The sequence below is a fragment of the Lutra lutra genome, chromosome 2 (genome assembly GCF_902655055.1).
Source record: "Lutra lutra chromosome 2, mLutLut1.2, whole genome shotgun sequence".
In the NCBI taxonomy this organism is placed as follows: domain Eukaryota; kingdom Metazoa; phylum Chordata; class Mammalia; order Carnivora; family Mustelidae; genus Lutra; species Lutra lutra.
The window spans coordinates 202021255-202040975 of record NC_062279.1 but is presented as its reverse complement, the minus strand read 5'-3'; the positions used below and the strand labels follow the sequence as shown (position 1 = coordinate 202040975).

General features: G+C 38.8%; 1 protein-coding gene across 4 annotated transcripts in view; it reads right to left on the bottom strand.

Moving 5' to 3' along the window:
* Positions 1–19721, bottom strand: part of LOC125093820 (growth-regulated alpha protein-like) — a 115859-nt gene that overhangs the window by 62109 nt on the left and 34029 nt on the right. For 2 of the 4 annotated variants that reach the window (XM_047719517.1, XM_047719512.1), the window contains one exon: positions 18586–18774. The exons of the other annotated variants lie outside the window; for them this stretch is intronic. In XM_047719517.1, coding sequence (XP_047575473.1) covers positions 18711–18774 — 64 coding nt within the window. In that variant the 3' untranslated portion in view covers positions 18586–18710. Of the gene's footprint in view, positions 1–18585; positions 18775–19721 lie in introns of those variants that run through there. 4 annotated transcript variants of the gene reach the window in all.

The window sequence follows — 19721 nt, the reverse complement described above, 5'->3', positions numbered from 1 at the left end:
GTGGTTGGTTAACTTCCTCACAGGGTGGTTGGTTGTGAGCATGATGTAAGGTAAGGTAAGCAAAAGTTCTTTTTACATTGCAATGTCCTACAAAATGTTACTTATTAATATACTCTAGTGCTCTGTGGTTCAGCAACTCTCTGGATTAAATCACCCTTCATAAAGGATGTGGAAAACAAATGTTATTTAAAATATTTCTATAGAAGAAAGTGCATAGTGTGTTAAAATGGGCTATAGTAAGTCAGGAAACTAACTCCCCCAGCTGTGGTGTTGCCAGCCAGCCATCTGGCCAACAGAAATATTTCTTCACTGTCAACCCTCCCTTTCCCAGCTGTAGTGATGGCTGCTTCCCAGAAAGCGATGTCTATCTATTCTCCCTCCTTTGGTGGGCCCTTGTCCTGTATTTACCATATTATCCTCCTTATTTTCATAACTTCCCTTAAAGCTGTCATGAAAGTTTCATAGCTCTCTACTCTTGAGTTATATCATGCATATGAAATTTGTTTCTTTGGTCATTCTAAACCACTGGGAGGCAAGACCCACCTTCTCATCTACAGATCAGAGTATCCAGCACAACTCTAGACAAAAAATTGATACCTAGCAAATGCTAAGTAACGAGCAGGAGGGATTTTCCAGGTGACGAGAACACCATCATAAAGCCAGAAGGTAAATGGCCTTGTTGCCTTTAATGGGTATTATCTAGATTATAATGACCACATTGAGAAAGAAGGAAAGGCAGAAAGATGCAAACCCCAGAGGGGAATGGAACAAACTAGAGCAAAGATCATCTATGAGCAGTAGTCAAGCCTGAAGGCACTTGAGAAGCAAGTCACTTGATACAAATTTTTAGTAATAGTAATTTCATAAGAAACAAGGAAGTGCCATTTGTCAGAAGCTTAGAAGAAGATAATCTTTTAAAAATGGGAGAAGATGGGGCACCTGGGTGGCTCAGTGGGTTAAGCCACTGCCTTCGGCTCAGGTCATGATCTCAGGGTCCTGGGATCGAGTCCCGCATCGGGCTCTCTGCTCAGCAGGAAGCCTGCTTCCCTCTCTCTCTCTCTCTGCCTGCCTCTCTGTCTACTTGTGATCTCTCTCTGTCAAATAAATAAATAAAATCTTTAAAAAAAAATGGGAGAAGATGAAGTTGAGCAGGAAAATCACTTTCAGGTGAGTAATTTTAGGTTAATGGTATACGAAATAAATCTAAGAATGAGATGGTTCAGGCAGCCAGGTAAGTGTCCGATTCACCTTGTCGCTTGCAGTCCTGACAATAAATAGAAAATTACCTCTGCCTTCCTTATTTTGAGTTGTACTGACTCTGCTAAAAGACTAAATCATAACTACAAATAGCAAATATTTTTAACGTGTACTATATCCCAAATCTATCTCACTTGCTTTAAATAGATTACCATATTTAATTATTACGTTAATGTAATGATTTAGGACTACTGGGGAAACTTCAACTCGGAAGTTGTCCACTGAATTACTGAATTATATTTGCTTACACTGCTCACAAGTTGCGGGTCCAAGGGTTACACTCAACATTCACTATTCTTAAGCAGCTCTCTTAACCATTTAACACCTCTTAACCCTAATACCCCCAAATATAAAGAAAGCTTATTCACTTGGGTTAGTCTAATTCTGTGTCTTTTGATGTGAAAAAAACAAAAACAAAACAACAACAACAAAAAAATACCTCTTCCTCCAAACTAACATATGCGCGGTCTTCTGTCCCAGTGCCATCATGATCATCCTTTCTACTTTTAACCCCAGGTGTCTGTTGGTCCTTCCTTCTTTCCCAATTTTCCACACTGTATCCAGTTGAAAACATTGCACAAGGGTTCATTGGCTCATTAGCAGTGTGTGGTTAATTTTGGTTAGACATCAGTGGGAGTTAAATAGCAAGAGGTCTGGCAAGTAGAGAGGTTGGTTAGTTTGGTTCTAATTTGTCTTTCTCTGAGAGCCATAATTCATGATCCAGAATCGTGGCTTATCCTTGGCCTGGCTTGTCGCCATGGTTGTCTTTGAGGCCAAGCAGGAGGTTGAGGTCAGGTAGTGTGGCTTTTCCTTTTTCAGGGCAGATGTGGGAGGGAGCTCCAAAAAGAGGGGGTAGCGGAGGGAGGGACACATCAGCTGGTATGTGCTTAGTGTGCACCAGTCTAACTACTTTACATAAATTATTTCTGATCTTCACAATAATCGTTTGAGATGGGAAGCATTCTGATTATTTTGGGAGGAAACCAGGTGGCCTTAGTTGTAGAAAAATGCGCACATTGACATTGCTGTAAATGACAGAATAAGAACTCATTTCAGGTTCACCTGATTCCAAAGTCTGCTTTCTGTTCCATGTCAGTTGCAACCCAAGGGCTGGGAGTTGCCCGGAGTAAGGAGTTATGGGATTACAAACTCCTTGCACATACTTTTTGATAACGAAACTCTCCTCTCGGGAGTGATCACTGGTGCCAGTCTCTTTGCTGAGCACCTTCCATGCGTTGTCTAAACTAATTCCTCACAACTCTATGAAATGGATACTGTTGTTATTTCTAATTTACAGAGAAGGGAAAAGAGCCTTAGCAAGATTAAAAAGTAGTTTTTACCTGGGATTACTTACCAGGTAATCTGATCCCAAACATCTTACTCCCATCTCCCAAGGGCCCTTTATAGGCATAGCACAAACTAGATGTTTTTGTTTACCACCTTGTCACCATTTCTCTCGGAGGTATATGTTGTTGTGTGTATGTAAATAGTTATGTAGTGCTCATTAAATGCCAGGCACTGTTCTAAACTCTGGGTGGGAAGTCCTTAATTTAATCTTCACAAAAATCCTGGAAAGCAGCTATCGTTATCATCTCCGTTTTACAGATGAGGAAAATAAGGCACGATGTGAGTAAATCACTTGCCCAATGTCACACAGCCATCAAGGGTCAGGACTCTCTTCAGAGATCATGCTTCTGCGCTCACTGAGCTCAGCTGCCTGTTATGCATATTGCTGCCAGAGCTCTGTTCCTAACACTTGGATACAGTCTTGTCCATCCCCCGCTTAGAGACTGGCAACTTCCCATTATTTATGATACAAATTCAAAAATATTTTACTTGTCATACAAGGCTCTTTACAATTCTGTTCTCTCTTGCCATTCCACTTTCATTTCTACTTTTGATTCACTTGCTCCGTCTACTCTAGACTCTAGGCCACCCTTAAACTAGCCTAACCAGTCGTATTTAGTTACTCATGATTTTCTTCTCAGATTGGGAGTTTCTTCTTTGCTTTTCAAAACCCAAATCAATGTTCATATTTTCTTAATAACTGTCTTCCCCACTGATCTTTCCTTTTTTCCTCTTCACAGAGGGATACTTGCTGCCTTCTGGACTTGTGTATACTTACATGGTAACAGTCTTTCACACTATCTTTCTAACATACTGTGATATTTGTTCTTCTACCATTCAGAAGAGACCCTGGATCTCTTTAAGTCAAGCACTGTGTCTTATTACCATGCCCATAACTGTGCCTCGTATTTAGTGTAGATTGCTGGCCTTCATGAATACTGCTGAGTGAATGAATATACTTGTAAGGGAATGAAAGTGTTGAACACATTTTAAACTTTGAGGAAAAAATAACAGTAGAATTTCTGAGTGCTGTGGAACTAGATTAACTTTCAAAGTTAATAAAAATTATTTCTGTATTGCATGCATTTTTTAAGACAAGAGTATAGCAATATTTTCTGGTTTTGATAGAATTAGCACATCAGAGTTGTTAACGTGCTCGACAAGACTTTGATGAAAGGAGTTGTTCCTTAGTTGGAGGGATGAATAGAGTTGGTCCTCTGATGTTAGGTGGAGGTAGAGAGAACTGATTTTTTTCTAGCTTTTTCAAAATATAACTCAAGAAGTTGATATTATATTTTAACCCCATGATTTTTTGTTGTACTACTTTTCTAGCTATCTTACTACTAGTATAGGATTTATCTTTGGGGATGATTTAAGTGTAGCAGAGGCAAACTCTTTCTGATAATGCTTTAAGTGATAGCTTTTCCCACTCTTAGGAAACACCCTATAAATTTCCTGGCTCCTTGCCTTTTCTCTGTCCAAATGTTCATCTTCCTCACCATGCTCCCACCCATCATATCATGCCCAAATTCTTAGTCACAGAGGTCCATCTAAAATGTTCCATTCGCCATAAACTTTCTAGAGGAAAATTAATCTACTCTTCTTCTCTCTTATGAAAACATGGTGTTTTTTGCAATTATAATAACATTAATCATGTTGGCTTACTCCTGTATCTCTCCTAGTGGCTTATAAGCTACTTGCAGGTGGGGGTCCTCGCATTTGGTGTCGTGTTATACCACTTTCTCCAAGCTATCCTAGCCTCCCTCCAGCTCCTTAGTGTGCCAAGTTCTTTCCAATATTAGGGCTTTAAAGTTTTGGTTTTCTCTGCCTGTGTGTTAGACGCCTAGGGGAAACTGCAACTTTTCTTCTCTTTTTTCTTTTAATATGACTACCGAGCAAGAGACTACATTTCTTACTTGGACTTTCATCTAGGTGTAGCCATATTGCAAAACAATATGACACCAACAGGATTGAGTGTAAGTAATTGTCTCCAACATATAGAGATGGCACTAATATTATCATTTTCCAACATCACAGGGAAGATATAGGCTTACAGAGGTTCCATAATTCCATTAATTAAAAGCTTATACTTTCAAGTTGAGACACTTCCACCCTCATGTATCTGAAGTGTTTGGTTTGCAAGAGTCAGATGCACAAAATCCAGACAGTTGTAGGATATCTGTAATTGGCATCCAAGCCCTAGTGAATGATGACCGCACCCACACAAGCCAGTTAGTTCCATGGTAGCCTATCCAAATACCTGAACATCCAGCCAACTTCCTGTACAAGTGCAATGTTCCTGTCATCTGTTTAAAGAAGTTCTTCCAAGATGGTCATCTCTCCTTCCTTCCTGCTGGCTGGAAGCAACTGTAGAAGTCATGGTGAAGGACGACGGAACTGTCCTTCTCAGCCTAGATCCCTGGATGACTTTATAGAACACAGCTCGACTGCCAACTCTGGCCTGTGATGTGAAAGAGAAATAAACTTTTGTTTTGTTTAGTCATTAAATTTTAGAATCTATTTATTAACCATTAACCCCAACTAATACGCCCCAGAACACCTTTCTATCAGTAAATCCTACTGGTATTTCACTCTCAGCTTAAATATTCCATTCTCAAAGAAGTCTTTCCCAGCTTCTCAATCTAAACAGTCTTCCCTTACATGTGGATCTTTCAATCCAGCTCTTTTCTCTTAGGAAGATCACGTCCGTCTGGAACTCTTTTTATTGATGTGGTTCTTGATCTCTCCCTCTTGCTGAATTGTAAGCTCTAGGAGCGCAAGGACTGCATTTGCTCATTCGCCAGCACTAATGCACTGTCAGGCACATAGGTGGCTCCCAAAAAAAGATTTGTGAAGTAAAGTACAGCTAATAGTAATAATTTGGGCAATAATGGTCACTTTATTAAATATTTACAATTTTCAAAAATTGTACTGTTTTACACGCATTATCTCATTCAATCTTCCCAACAACACACAGAGAAGCCATTGAAAAATATCAGAATCCCAGTTTACTAGAAAAACAGAGGTTTAGGGAGGTTTAATAACCGTACAGGTTCACTTAGTTCAAAGCTTATATTTTCAAGTTGAGACTTTCTTCTGTGGTCCTGTATCTCTTGAGAGTATGGTTAGCAAGAGCTGTGCGCGTAATATTCAGACAGTTCTGCTAACTGAGAAATCCAAGACTTCCACTAATTGAAATTTAGATCTTAGTGAATTATGGCCACATCAAAGCAGACTGGTTTTGGTGTGAACACCCAGCGGACTTTTCTGTGCAACTGCAACACTTACATTCTTATCTCTATGCAACTACAAAAGGATCAAAGCCTAAACGCTGTTTATAATTTAAAGATACTCTCTAAAGCCTGGGTAGTTAATTCAAACTAGGACACAAAGAAACAGTCTTTGGAACTCCCAAAGAGGCAACTACAAGATTTATTATTATTTTTTTTCTTTGTTTGAGTCCAGGATTGGATCAGGGGTTGATTAATATTTTAGAGTTATGCATGTTATTTTCTTATTGTGTATTTGCTGGAAAAGCCTCCACACACCAGCCAAGGCAAGACTTTAGTAGTTAGCACAAGAAAAATCTCTAGCTGTAAAGTCTGGTGTAGAAGATTGAGAATGGTAGTAAATCACGAGTCAGGGTGCCCAGGATCTAGGTCTGCACTGCCCAGGATGGTAGTGATTTGCATTTAAATATAAATTAAATAAAAAAAAAAAAGACTCAGTTCCTTAGTCACACTAGCCACATTTTAGATGCTCAACAGTCACATGTGTCTAATATGAGACAGTGCAAATTCACAGACAATGTCCATCATTGTAATAAATTCTACTGAACAGTATTGTTCTAGACCAGGAATTTTTTGGTCTCAAGACACTTTTAAACCCTTTAAACATGTTTTTTTTGTGTTTCACTTTCTTAACTTCTATTTTTATTTTTAGATTAAAATGTAACTGACATACAATATTATATTGTTTTCAGGTATACAGTATAATGATTCAATATTTGTATATAATGCAAAATAATCACCAGAATAAGTTTAGTTAACATTCATCATCACATGTAATTACAAATTTTTTCTTGTGATAAGAACTTTTTAAAGACCTACTCTCTTAGAAACTCCAAATATGCAATACAGTATTATTAACTACAGTCACTATGCTGTACATTATATCCCTAGGACGTATTTATTTTATAATCGGAAGTTTGTACCTTTTGACCCCCTTCACCCATTTCTTCTACCTCCTACCCCTTGGCCTCTGGCAACCACCAGTTTGTTCTATTTATGAGCTCGTTTCTTTGTTTTTGTTTTTTGTTTTCTGATTCCAAAGAAAAGTAAAGTCATACAGTATCTCTCTCTCTGATTTATTTCATTTAGCACAATGCCCTCGAAGTCCCTTCACGTTGTTACAAATGTCTTAAGTGCCTTAAGACACTTAAGACACTTTCAAACTCTTAAAAATTATTGAGGATCCCAAAGAGCTTCCTTTAAAATATGAATTATAACCATAGGTGTTTAGTGTATTAGAATTAAAACTGAGAAAATTTAAACCAACTCACATTCCATTAGCCATCAAAGTAATGACACTACCATATCATATAGTCCCCGGAAAACCCCATTGTACACATGTGAGAGGGTTGCGGGGGGGGGGGGGAGCAAATAACATCCTAAGGTAAAGATGTTTTGACCTGACAGACACCCCGAAATGGTCTCAGGGTCTCCTAAGAGTCCCAGATCACACTTTGAAAACCACTGACTAGACATAACTCTGTGACTACCTAGTTCTTTTTTTTTTTTTTAAGATTATTTATTTATTTATTTGGCAGAGAGATCACAAGTAGACAGAGTGGCAGGCAGAGAGAGAGAGGAGGAAGCAGGCTCCCTGCCAAGCAGAGAGCCCAATGCGGGACTTGATCCCACCACCCTGAGATCATGACCTGAGCCGAAGGCAGAGGCTTTAACCCACTGAGCCACCCAGGCGCCCCTACCTAGTTCTTTTATTCCCTTTTTCTCCCAAATGCTCTGGTACTTATTTTGCCCAATCAAAAATCAACATCCTGATGATTTTAAATGTTGGGCAAAGTAAAAAAAAAATTTTTTAATCAAAGTCAGACTTCTTTGAGGGGGAGAAAATAAAGGCTCTCTCACCGTGGGACTACATTTAACCGCATGGAGGCTTAGCAGCTACTCCAATGAGTGGATTAGCTATAGTTTGGATTAAGTGGGTTTTAGTGATTTCTCTGCTTTGACCTCGTAGATTTTCTTAAACGGACATCAGACTCACAGTGGCCCAGGTTGAATAACCTCAGACAGCAGCTTGATACTTATACTTCGAATTCTCCCAATGTAATTTGTGTTTGCCATCATGTTGCCATATTAGTAAGGACCTCTTGAAAGGCCATTATATAGCACAAATGGTAAGTTCATATAGAGATATCTATCTATATTTATCTATATCTCAAAGTCCTGAATCTGACCTAAGCACCATTAAAATGGTTCCAGAATGTTTGGTTTTAAACTAAGTAGTCACAGGTCTTTGCTTATTGGTTCTAAACATGTCAAAATGTTATACAATGCAATAATCATCCTGAACTTTCAGAGTGAACAACTTCTCTGTCAGTGTACTATTTCTGAGAGTAAAATGGAGTTGCTGACAAAGCACCTTGTAAGAGGCTAACCATAATAGACTTTGCAAAAATGTCTTTAATAAAAACAGGATCTTTTCTGGGAATTTGTTAATCTCCATTCTGGTAATGATCTGATTTTGGATGATTTTCAGTATAACAACTTACGAAAGATTCCATGGGTTTTATCAGTATCTGTGACCCAAGTTGCCCCTTGCTAAGGTGTCTCTTTATGTAAGCACATGATGTCTGAGATATGTAAGTAGAGGAAACAGGAAAGGAGGAAATCCCCCTGCAGTGGTAAAGGGTAGAGCCAGGCTGGTGAAACGCATCACCCAGTGAAGTTGTTGCCCCTTGTCCTCTGATGATTCTCTGCTAGTTCTTAACAAAAGAAGTTACTCACAAATAGTTTCTTTACTCTTGTCAGTGACTGAGTCCTCTTTTCTTCCTCTCCTTTCTAGATAGAACCAGCTTCAAACTTTTCAAAAACTTTTTCTAAGTAAGCCAAGTGTGTATTCTGAACAAGTGGGACTCTTGAGGCCACCAAGCAAGTTTCTTGAGTGATGCTGTTTGGATGGGCTGCTGGGTTGATTGGGATTCATGTACAGCTCCTTTCAGTGCTTGAGCCAGAGCTACCAGTGAGGGCAGCAGTATTAGGGGGCCCTTCCTCACATATAACCTGAAGGGAAAGAATCACCTCTGTCATTCAGAACAGCCTTCTGGCCCCCTTCTTCACTCCTTCCTCACTGTAACCCAACTTCAGATAGAACCAGGAATAGGTAATTATTCTGTCATGGATCTGGACCTCATCTAGTTACTGCCCCAACTTTGCTTTAGAAATGTATCACTTATAAAAACTTCGCAAATATATAATCTGATATTGTGCTCAACATCATATGGTAGTGTGACCATCTTGATTTGAAAAGAAAGAGGCGAGGCTTTGTGAATTAAGCTGCTTATTGAACAATCATATCATTGCAAATTATGATGTCTAGATAGCATGTGGTAATGGATTAAATCCAATAGTACTGTAAACCTTCTAAAAAACTCAAAGCTAGTATTTTAAAAAATCATTGCAAGAGGAGTCTGCCTTATGCTGAATTTTGTTTTCAGTGTGCACTGAATCTTGCTTTTGCTTCCGGACTGCATTCTGTCTCTCTTTCTGGTTGAGGATGCTAACATCCTCTTATTTTAAAGAGTTATATAAACATCCTCCCACCAGAGCCAAGTGCCTTTCTCTGCAAAGATGTCAGATCAAAGTTAGTACAAACTCCTTTGACCATTTCCTGCTGCATCGTTCCAAATTCACTACCCCCAAATGTTGTTCTATCCTTTTGGGGGAACTCCATGCTTTATCATGCTCCTTCTGATCTTCAGGGATGGGACATTTACAGCTTATCCCAGGGGTAGAGACAGTGACAGTGTCCAGTGTAGAGGTACCTCACAACTGTCTGCCCTAGGGAAAAAGAGCAAGGTGAATTCACCACTAGCATCCTCCAATATCCACTGGTGGCAACAATAGAGTCAACTGCCTCTACCTTGTGGGTGCTCACATGTCATAGAAGTTCCAGGGCGTAAAGCAAGAGACATGCTGTGTAGCTAAGGCCAGGTGTGGTCAGGTAATACTGACTCAGAGTGGCTTACTGCACGAATGACTGGGTAGAGGGTGAGTGTGGAGGATGTGAGGCAGGGCACAACCCAATACAATAATTACAAATAATAGTAAGTAATACAAAATCTATGTGTGGGAATGTGTTCTCTTGGTGCAGAAAACAAAACTAAGCATTCTGGATGAATTTTTCTGGGGAAAATGTGATTTATTTGTCTGGATCCAGACAAATATCCAAGGAAATAAATTGAGCATAGAGCTAAGCAAGATTCCTCCAGTCCAATGTTCTGAAGGTTCTTGCATCCTACTTCTCGGTATCCCTGAACAACTTGGTATCCCTTTGTTCCCAGTTTGTTGGTCTCTAAGAATGTGGCCAAGCAAAGTAAGATGTGGTTTTACTGATAAAGTTCCTTATTCTCCTAATCTGATGGCTCAGAGTTAGTCAATATATTCTTTGGCTGGGGCTTTAGGTAATGTCACTGCCATTCCAATAGACTGCAGCTGCCTGCCCTTTGGCTGGTTTGGATCAGTGCCTATGTGGCTCTTCTGCTCGCTAGTGGTAAAGGGAGGTCAGCCAAGTCCGTCATGGGTCAGAAATAAAACCTTAGACAACACTGTTGATGGAAGGAAACAAAGAGAACCCAGAGAAAGGGAAGAAGAAAGGAGTCGTCCTCTTCCTTGACAGACAAGAAAGAACACATTCAGATGTCACCTGGGTTCTAATCCTGACTGTCAAAGAGGATGAGGAAGGGGTGGTTACATGATGAGCAGGATCTCCCAATGACACCTGGATGGGACAACCTTTACCATAGTTTTGTGTTCTAGTACAGAGGCCTGCTGTTCATCAGAGTCAAGGTCAGGAATGCTAGTTGTTCTTCAGAGAACCTACAGATAGTGCTCCTTACAACTTCCTGAATTATGAGTTTTGATTCAACTAAGACAAGAAAAAGTAAGTTAGATAAAAGACCAAAATACCACCCTTACTACTAATAAAGCTCATATTAAAGATCACAATTTACATCTATCGGTAGATGTACTCCTTAATACTGAAACTCAGAATTAGGCAGATTTATATTCCTCGCAACAAGTTGGGTTGAAAAATCGCAGACATCCCCTGTGGGGTAAGCTGCTTCTACACATGACAGAGAACAGAGCAGATCACTTGCTATAGGTGCGCAGGTGGCTCCCAGGAGAAAGGTAACAGGGAGATTTTATGTCATGCAGATCTACTTGGTTCACTGCAAACTCATCCATCCAAATAATCTTCTTCTTCCTTTTTTTTTTTTTTTGAGAGAGAGAGAGAGAGAGAAAGTGCATGTAAATGGAGGGAGGAGGGACAGAGGGAGAGGGATATAGAGAATCTTAAGCTCCACAATGGTGCTCCTCTATCTAAATAATCTTAATTTTCCTCTCAGAAGCAGAGACCAGATTAATTCACTTTTTAATACACCTTCTTTTCCATAAGCAGATACATCAAGAGGGAGTAAAAGCAAGTTTACAGGTAAAAGACCTTCTTTTTCTGCGCTGTACAACCTGCAGGTCAACTGGCACACTCCCCGCCCTCCTCCCATCTCTTTGTTATGGGTAGGCTGGTTGCCCAATACCATACCTTCACACTATGGCTCGTTCTGTCACTCTAGATTTTGACTTCCTTGGGTCAGTATTGAGACTGATCAAGAAAGGATGACAAGGAAACTAAAATTTTTGAAGAAAGTTTTTTTATACCCATGTGTTTACTGAATGGAGAAAGAAAGCTTCAAAGATAATAAGATACATACTATTTCAATGATTCTAAGATTCATATTTGATCACATTTTAACATCTCCAAAGTCATGGTATGCTTACCACTACTGGGAAACACAGATTAGTTGGCTGATATTTCTTCTAAATGGCATGTAAAATCATGACGACTTGCAAGCTATAGTGTCTAAGAATGAACAAGTAGTTAATAAATGACGAACCTCAAATTTGTCACTTGGTTGTGTGATTTCAAACTTCGGACTAGTTTTTGACCCACAACCCTTTTCCCTTGAAATATTCAGGCAATTAAGGCAACACGTGTGTTTCATGTTCTATGCAAACGATTTCCTCTCTTCCCCACAGCGTTTCACATATTGTCATGCCGTTTGGCATTCAGTCTTGCTTGACCACATCTGTACAGAATTATACTCTGGGGGAGCCAAATTCCTTCTTTTGTGAACTGAGGCTTCTCAATGAGTTTTATGAAGTGGACTGATGAAACATATCATTATCACAAGTTGGACTGATGGTGATTGAAATGTTTCAGCAGCTGGGCCTTGTTAGAAGAACAAACTGGGGCTGACACTTTATGTAAACGCAAGTGGAATGTGAGGGAAAAGGCTAGGGAACTTTTCTTATTGCTCAAGACTATTCCCTTTTGCAATCAAGAAATGTGGGAAATAATGAGTGATTATTTTGTAGTTGGTTTCTCAAGCAAGGCTTTGAATTTTTTCAGTTAAATAAATCTTAAGCGTCTCCTTTGTGCAAAGTGTGAACTGGTAGCTTCAGGAGATAGGACATGCCACCTGAGAACCTAATATGACAAAAAAAGGGACTGCAGTCAAGACTAATAGGCGAATGAGATGGTCAGATAGGTGATACAGGGTTTTGAAGAAGGAAGAAATTATGTATGTATGAGAGAATCAAGAGAAACATCATTTAAGCAATGGCAGAGCTTCAAAAACAGATGAAATTTTTTCAGCTCGAGATGACTGAGACTTCTGGCTTCTAATAATGGCAGTCTTGGTTATCTGGAGTCCCACTCTCACAGAAAACAAATTAAAAAAGTAGGTAAAATATTTTTAAAAACTCTTTTAAAAGTTGAACAACCAAAGCAATAAAGAATCATTAGATCAAGATTTGAAGAAAATCAGGAAATCAGACAAATAAGTGGAGTATAAAAGACACTTTTGTCCCTAAGGTGATTTGCTCATTCCCCCAAATCTGGACTGTAGTTTCGCTGACCCACATGGCCAGTCTAATGGAAAGCAGCTGTCGGTGAGTTCATAACCTAGGAGACTGCACAGACAGGCTAAAGAAGACCCAGGTGTAAGCCTGCCCTCAACCATATTTCACACTGAATGGCTAAGTCCAGGAATATTAAACTTCAGACTTAAAGATTTAAGGTGGTCCTGGCCTGTTAGAGATTTGGAACACAAATCAGCTTGGGGATAGGCAATGAGTAGCAAGCGGGCATACAATATCTTTAAGCTCAAAATACTTTGCTGCTGGTAAGGATATGACCACATCCATACAGAAACTGACATTACTAACTTTGTGTATGTGTGTGTGGGGGGGGGTGGGGAGGGGTGATTACACTATAAATTACCACATTTTGAAACTGGCATCTTTAATGACAAAGAATCTGCCTGCATTTGTGATTTTCTCAAATTAAGATACTGGTGAATATTTAAGTCAAGAATATCCAGCTCAATATTTTACCTGTATTTCATATCTTTCTTGCATGAAATGGTTTCTTATTCTAATAGTAGTAAGTATAGTGAGTCCTTTCAAGGAATTTCTGTCTTCAAAATATGCTAATCATGGATCAATGTCCTTTGGGAACTTATAATAAAAAAGCTAATTTTTCTCAATAGGTGTGACAGACAATTTCCTTCAGTAGTTTGGGTTATTGTAAGGCGTAACATATCTGGGATATGCATATTGTAGCCAGCATCATTAGTCATTTGAAATATGAATATAAAACACAAAGTATTTTTTTTCTCCCATTCTCCATTGTTGGATCGGCTTCACAATTTTTGACTCCTGAGAGTTCGTGTGTGTCCAAGTCCGTCCTGTGACTCCTTCTCAATTTTATCTATAGCCAAGACCTAGGTTAACTTACTTGGATTTTCATTACCTAAGCTTTCCTTATCCCTTGTATGCTGAGGACATTTCCACTGATGTCTCCACCTCTCACCTTTCCTCTGAGCATCGAGACAGATGTTGCAACAGTTCAGTGTCTCCACTTAGATGTCCAACACACATCTCCAATCTTGCATGTCCAGAAAAGAACTCTAGTTACCCTCCGAAACCAACTTACTTATTCCTCATCTTTATTCGGTAAAAGCCACCATCATTCACTCAATTGCTAAGACCAAAGCTGCATTGTCTGCTCTGATTCCTCACCTCATTTTTTCATACCCTGCCTCAAATCCATCAGCAAATCATCAGAATATATCACTCATTTGATATTTCTCACTCTCCCTACAGTTATCTCCTTAGTCCAAGCCACCATCACAGACTCATGGGAACCACCATGAAAGCCACTGAACTTGCCTCTTCACCTGTTTACCCCACACCCTCACTGTTCTCAACATTCCAGCCAGAGTGATATTTAAAGTGAAACAAAACATTTCATTCCTTTGCTCTCAGTCCTTCAATGTCTCCTCATTACACCAAGAAGAAAATCTAAAATCTTTTCCTTGCCTGCAAAGTCCTTTATCACAGTCCCTGGCTACCTCTTGAGTTTTATTTTTGAGACCGTTCCTCTCATTCACTCCACAATGTCAACCTTTCCTTTTTCCTTATTCTTTCTAGAGTGTGTCATTCATAATTTCATTTTGGGAACTTTACTCTTCTTCTTTCACTTGCCAGGAATATTCTCCCACCATTCACAGGCCTTGCTCTTACATTTTATTTGGTTTCTTGTTGAAATGTCCTCTTCTCAGAAAAAACTTTCTGGACCATCCTAGCAATTCCCTTGTGCATTTATGTTTCTTCCTTGCCCTATTTAATTTTTCTTATATAAATCTCAGAATATATAATAATATAACCTGATATTATGTGATATATTTATTTGTGATTGTCTTGTGTCCTACACGATGATACAAGCTCCATGAGGCCAGAGCTTTACCGTATCTTTGGTTTTTGAAAATAAGCCAGAATATGGAGGCACTCATCACATAAATGGGTGAACACCAGTATTCCAGGCTCTTAGATGATCTGAAAAGGGATTTACATTTACTAACAAGCTAAAGATGGCTTAGTCCAAGAAAATGAAAGATCCTCTTTACTCTCCATTTTCTAGAATCTGGACTTGGAAACTGTTAAACTTAGGTAAAAGGTTCTTTGTTCATTCCACATGACATGATTTTTTTTTTTTTTTTAAGGAGAGTATGTGTTGTGGGGAAGGGGCAAAGGGAGAGGGAGAGAGAGAGAATCTTAAGCAGACTCCAAGCTCAGTGCAGGGCCTGATGCCCAATGAGCCCAGTATGGGACTCAATGCTGGGCTTGATCTCATGACCCTAAGATAATGTGACCTGAACTGAAATCGAGAGTTGGACACTTAACTGACTGAGCTACCCAGGTGTCCTTATATAACAAGATTATTAAATCTCTTATCCCATTATATCTGCTTCTGGGGATAGTAACAGTGCTTACATCATAAGATTGCTGTGGAAATTAAATAACTTAAAGCCAAAAAGTGTTTTAAGGGGACCGACATATAGTAAGTGCTCAATAAATATTATCTGTTGACATTAATATTATTGTTGTTACTTTAAATTTAGAGTTTCCTTCTTAACCAGTAATAGATTACTCTTACTCTCTGTATCTTGCATATGGAAACATTCATTAAATGTTACTGTAATATTTACTATATCTTATAGAGGCTGCTCTGTCCTCACTTTGCACAGAGATGTAGGGCCCCAAATGACTTTTTAAGAAGTTTGTGCCTACTACTGGGTATTTACCCCAAAGATACAGATGTAGTGAAAAGAAGGGCCATCTGTACCCCAATGTTTATAGCAGCAATGGCCACGGTCGCCAAACTGTGGAAAGAACCAAGATGCCCTTCAATGGATGAATGGATAAGGAAGATGTGGTCCATATACACTATGGAGTATTATGCCTCCATCAGAAAGGATGAATCCCCAACGTTTGTAGCAACATGGACGGGACTGGAAGAGATGATGCTGAGTGAAATAAGTCAAGCAGAGAGAGTCAATTATCATATGGTTTCACTTATTTGTGGAGCATAACAAATAGCATGGAGGACAAGGGGAGATGGAGAGGAGAAGGGAGTTGGGGGAAATTGGAAGGGGAGGTGAACCATGAGAGACTGTGGACTCTGTAAAACAATCTGAGGGTTTTGAAGGGGTGGGGGGTGGGAGGTTGGGGGCACCAGGTGGTGGGTATTGTAGAGGGCACGGATTGCATGGAGCACTGGGTGTGGTGCAAAAACAATGAATACTGTTATGCTGAAAAGGAAAAAAAAAAAAAGAAGTTTTTGCCTACTGGAGCCAGAATCATGCAAAGCAAGAATTGCCAGTGTGTTGGGCTAATATTGTGCTAGCATTTTTTTTTTTTTTGCCAGAATTGTGAGTCAAAAGAATGTATTCCTGTGCTGTACCCATTTTACTCTTCATTGTCTAAATGTTGACTTTTCTTTGTGTCAGTACAACTACGAAAGGGCTTTTTATGGGGACCCCTGCGTGGCTCAGTCAGTTAAGCGTCTGCTACTCCCCCTGCTTGTGCTCTCTCTGTCTCTCTCTTTCTCTGACAAACAAACAAATAAAATCTTTAATTAAAAAAAAGAAAGAGCTTTTATGGTGGCTGATCTTTTTTGGTCTTTGCTATATTACCCAAAGATAAAATGATCTTGTTACTTCTCTTTCATTTCTGATTTTATTTATTTGGTTTCTCTTTTTTTCTTGATGAGTCTGGCTGAAGGTTTATCTGTTTTGTTTATGTAATTTGTTAATGTTTACATTCCTTTTATTTTTTAATAAAAATAAAATTTACTATTTTTTTCTTTTTTCCAAATTTGTATTTAAGTTCTAGTTAGCTAACATATCATGTGATATTGGTGTCAGGAGTAGAATTTTTAGTGATTCGTCACTTACATACAACACCCAGTGTTCATCACAACAAGTGCCCTCCTTAACCTCCATCACGATTTAGTCCATCCCCCACCACCTCCAATTTTGTTTATTTTTTTAAAGAACCTGCTCTTAGTTTCATTAAATAATCTCACAGTGGAATTTTAGAGAGGCAACTCACTTGTGTTATTTCTCTGTGAACCTGTCTAGCTCCCCATGAACCCTTTGGGAATATCCCATCAATAGGTTCAGCACTGGGTTTTTGTAAAATGTAAATCAGCTGTGGGAGAGTTGGGTATTGGGCATTGATTCTCCATGTTTTGAAGCAGTGATTCTCAATATTAGTATTCATATGGTTATTATTGCTGTATATTACTCATTATTATGATCTGCAAAGACCTTTTTTATACATGATTTTTCTGATCAGTCACTCCTCTTCCATAAAATTTGAAAATCATAAACATACTATGTATCTGTTCACGTACTGTGGCCCTTTGGAAGGTTATGAACAAGTGTAATTTCTAAGATTATTCTACATTCCTAAACCAATTGTTTGTCTCATTAGGGACAATATCACTCTCACTGCGGATGCAAATTTTAATGTAACTCCAGGTTGTATACTCAGTTGTCATTAGAAACAAATGTAAACTTTAGCCAAAGAAAGTAGGTGACTTACGAGAGAGTTGCATAAATTTCCATCTAAGCTGGTCTGGGGAAACATTTCCTAATGTAAGTGATAGAAAAGGATTTTGTTGTTCTTGGATTGAGAGAAAGCAGAGCATGATTGATCAGTTGATCTCTCTGTCTATTAGGTATTTATAAAGTGCTTCCTATGTACCAAACACTTTTGTGGACTGAGGATGGAATCAACATTATAAGACATAGAGAACTGTTGTTCTGCAGTGACATGTCCAGATAGCAAACAGTGGCTGATAAAGTAATACTTGCTTCTTTCTTTCTATCTCTAGAACATTATCCACCTTTCCCCTGCGTGTGTGTGTGTGTGTGTGTTGGGGGTGTTCCTGTCCAGTTTTGGATTTCTAAACCTACAGTCTCAAATCTCAGAGGTCATGAGTCATCCAGTATGCTTAACCTCAATCCACCTTGAAAGAAGGTTAGATGAAACAGTGGCCTACTGGATCTCTAGTTCTCAAACATTACTGTGCCTAGGAAACATCTTAGGTATTTGCATATTATATGAATTCTTGTCCCGATACCCTCTTCCACACTAAGAATCCGATTGAATTTAGAGGGCGACATCTCAAATGTGGCATTTTCACAAGTAGAGAACACATTTTGAAAAACAGGGCACCAGAATAAATAAATTTTTTGAAGACAACATTTTTTTTTCATTCACTATAAGCATCATCAATGTCAAAGTCAATGGTTGTATTTGCTATTTTATCATAATAATAAATTATCTTTAAGCAGACATCTTTTTATGTATCTTCCTTTGTGATATGTCTATATTTATATATCTATATATTATTTCTGCCTTACCTATGTTTTTAATATTTTTCTTTAGACATATATTTTACTGTCTAAAAATATAAAAATTAGGTATATCAGCTTTTTACCATTTTGCATACAAATATACTTCTTTGTTACATTCACTGTCCTCATCTTACCACTTCCTGAGATTAGTTTTTTGTTGAAAACTGGTTTATATAATTTTCTTGGAAATTATCCTAAAGGATGAAGAATAAAAGAAAATCCCAGAAAGGTGATCTTTCATAATTGGCCAACTCTGAATCAAGTCTTCATTCTTTATCTTTGAACATAACTATTTTTCTGTGCCATTTTCTTAGATTTGTTACAAAAAATTCTGTCATACAACAAAATTGTCATTGTCCAAGTTAATCATGTCAATATAGGTAAAAATAGTCTTTTTTTTTTTTAATAATAGAGAGATGAGCTCATTAGGTATTGTTTGTGCTGAGTCTTCCCAGGTCTCTCAGGCTGTTTTCTGGCCCTCTCACCTCTCTTCACTGGTGTCCTCAACAACATCTCAAGCAAGAGACAGAGGACATTAATCTTCTCTGCTGGCTTTGTTTTCTATATTCCCTCCTTCTCTCCTTCTTGGCCATCCCCTTCTACCACCAAAAAAAGATATCCATAATCAATTAATGCAAGGTGAAAATTGTCAGCTTAATGGCCAGATAAATAGCCTCACAGACTTTAAATTCCAGCTTGGCCTTGACTTGACTAGCTACCTAACAGATGGAAGAGGAGTTTTTCCCAGAAACAGGACAACATTGCACATATACACCTGAAAACAGAATCCCTAAATGTAAGAAATAGTTGTGTAGAGTGTTGACAGTTGCCCATTTTGAGTGTAAGATAAGAAATGGAGAAGAGAGCAAACTTGACTTGCCTTGGGATGACCATGGTTTGAATAGTACTTACCTCTTACATGTGGAGAAAGCTGGTCATTTTCTAGATCCCAGCTGGATTAAATAGAGCACCCCTTCATTTATCCATCAGCAAGATTAGAAACAAGTCTTTCATAATTGTTAAAGGGTAGATATTTGGGATATATTTCTTAAGACAATTCCCACATAAAAGAGAGAACTTAGCAATAGCAAAGTTGGATGAGGTGACATTCCATTCTTTAAACTAACAGGCTGGGGACTTACCTTCATGAAATATAGTCCTCCAGTCAGCCAGAATTCTCTGCCCAAATATAGAGTAAGGCCAAATTTCCCCTTATTTCTTCCCCTTAATTCTCCACCTGCCCCTAAATTTTCTGCCTCATTGCTCTATCATAATGCCTGAGTTTCTACTATTGCATTCATCTCAGGGTGAGCTAAGGTTTATTTAGTTTTTGCCCATTCACTACTAAACACCTACTTTATCAAGCTCCCAGTTGCCTTTAGTCTTAGCTTCTGTGTGGCCTCCTCTCTAAAACCCACTCCCCACCCTGTCCCCAGGGCAATAGCAGCCACTCTGAGCAGAAGAGAAAGCCGACCAGGCTCTCACTGCCCTGCTCCACCTGTCTGAGTTGCCATGATATGACCAGCATCTTGTAATGGGTCTTAGA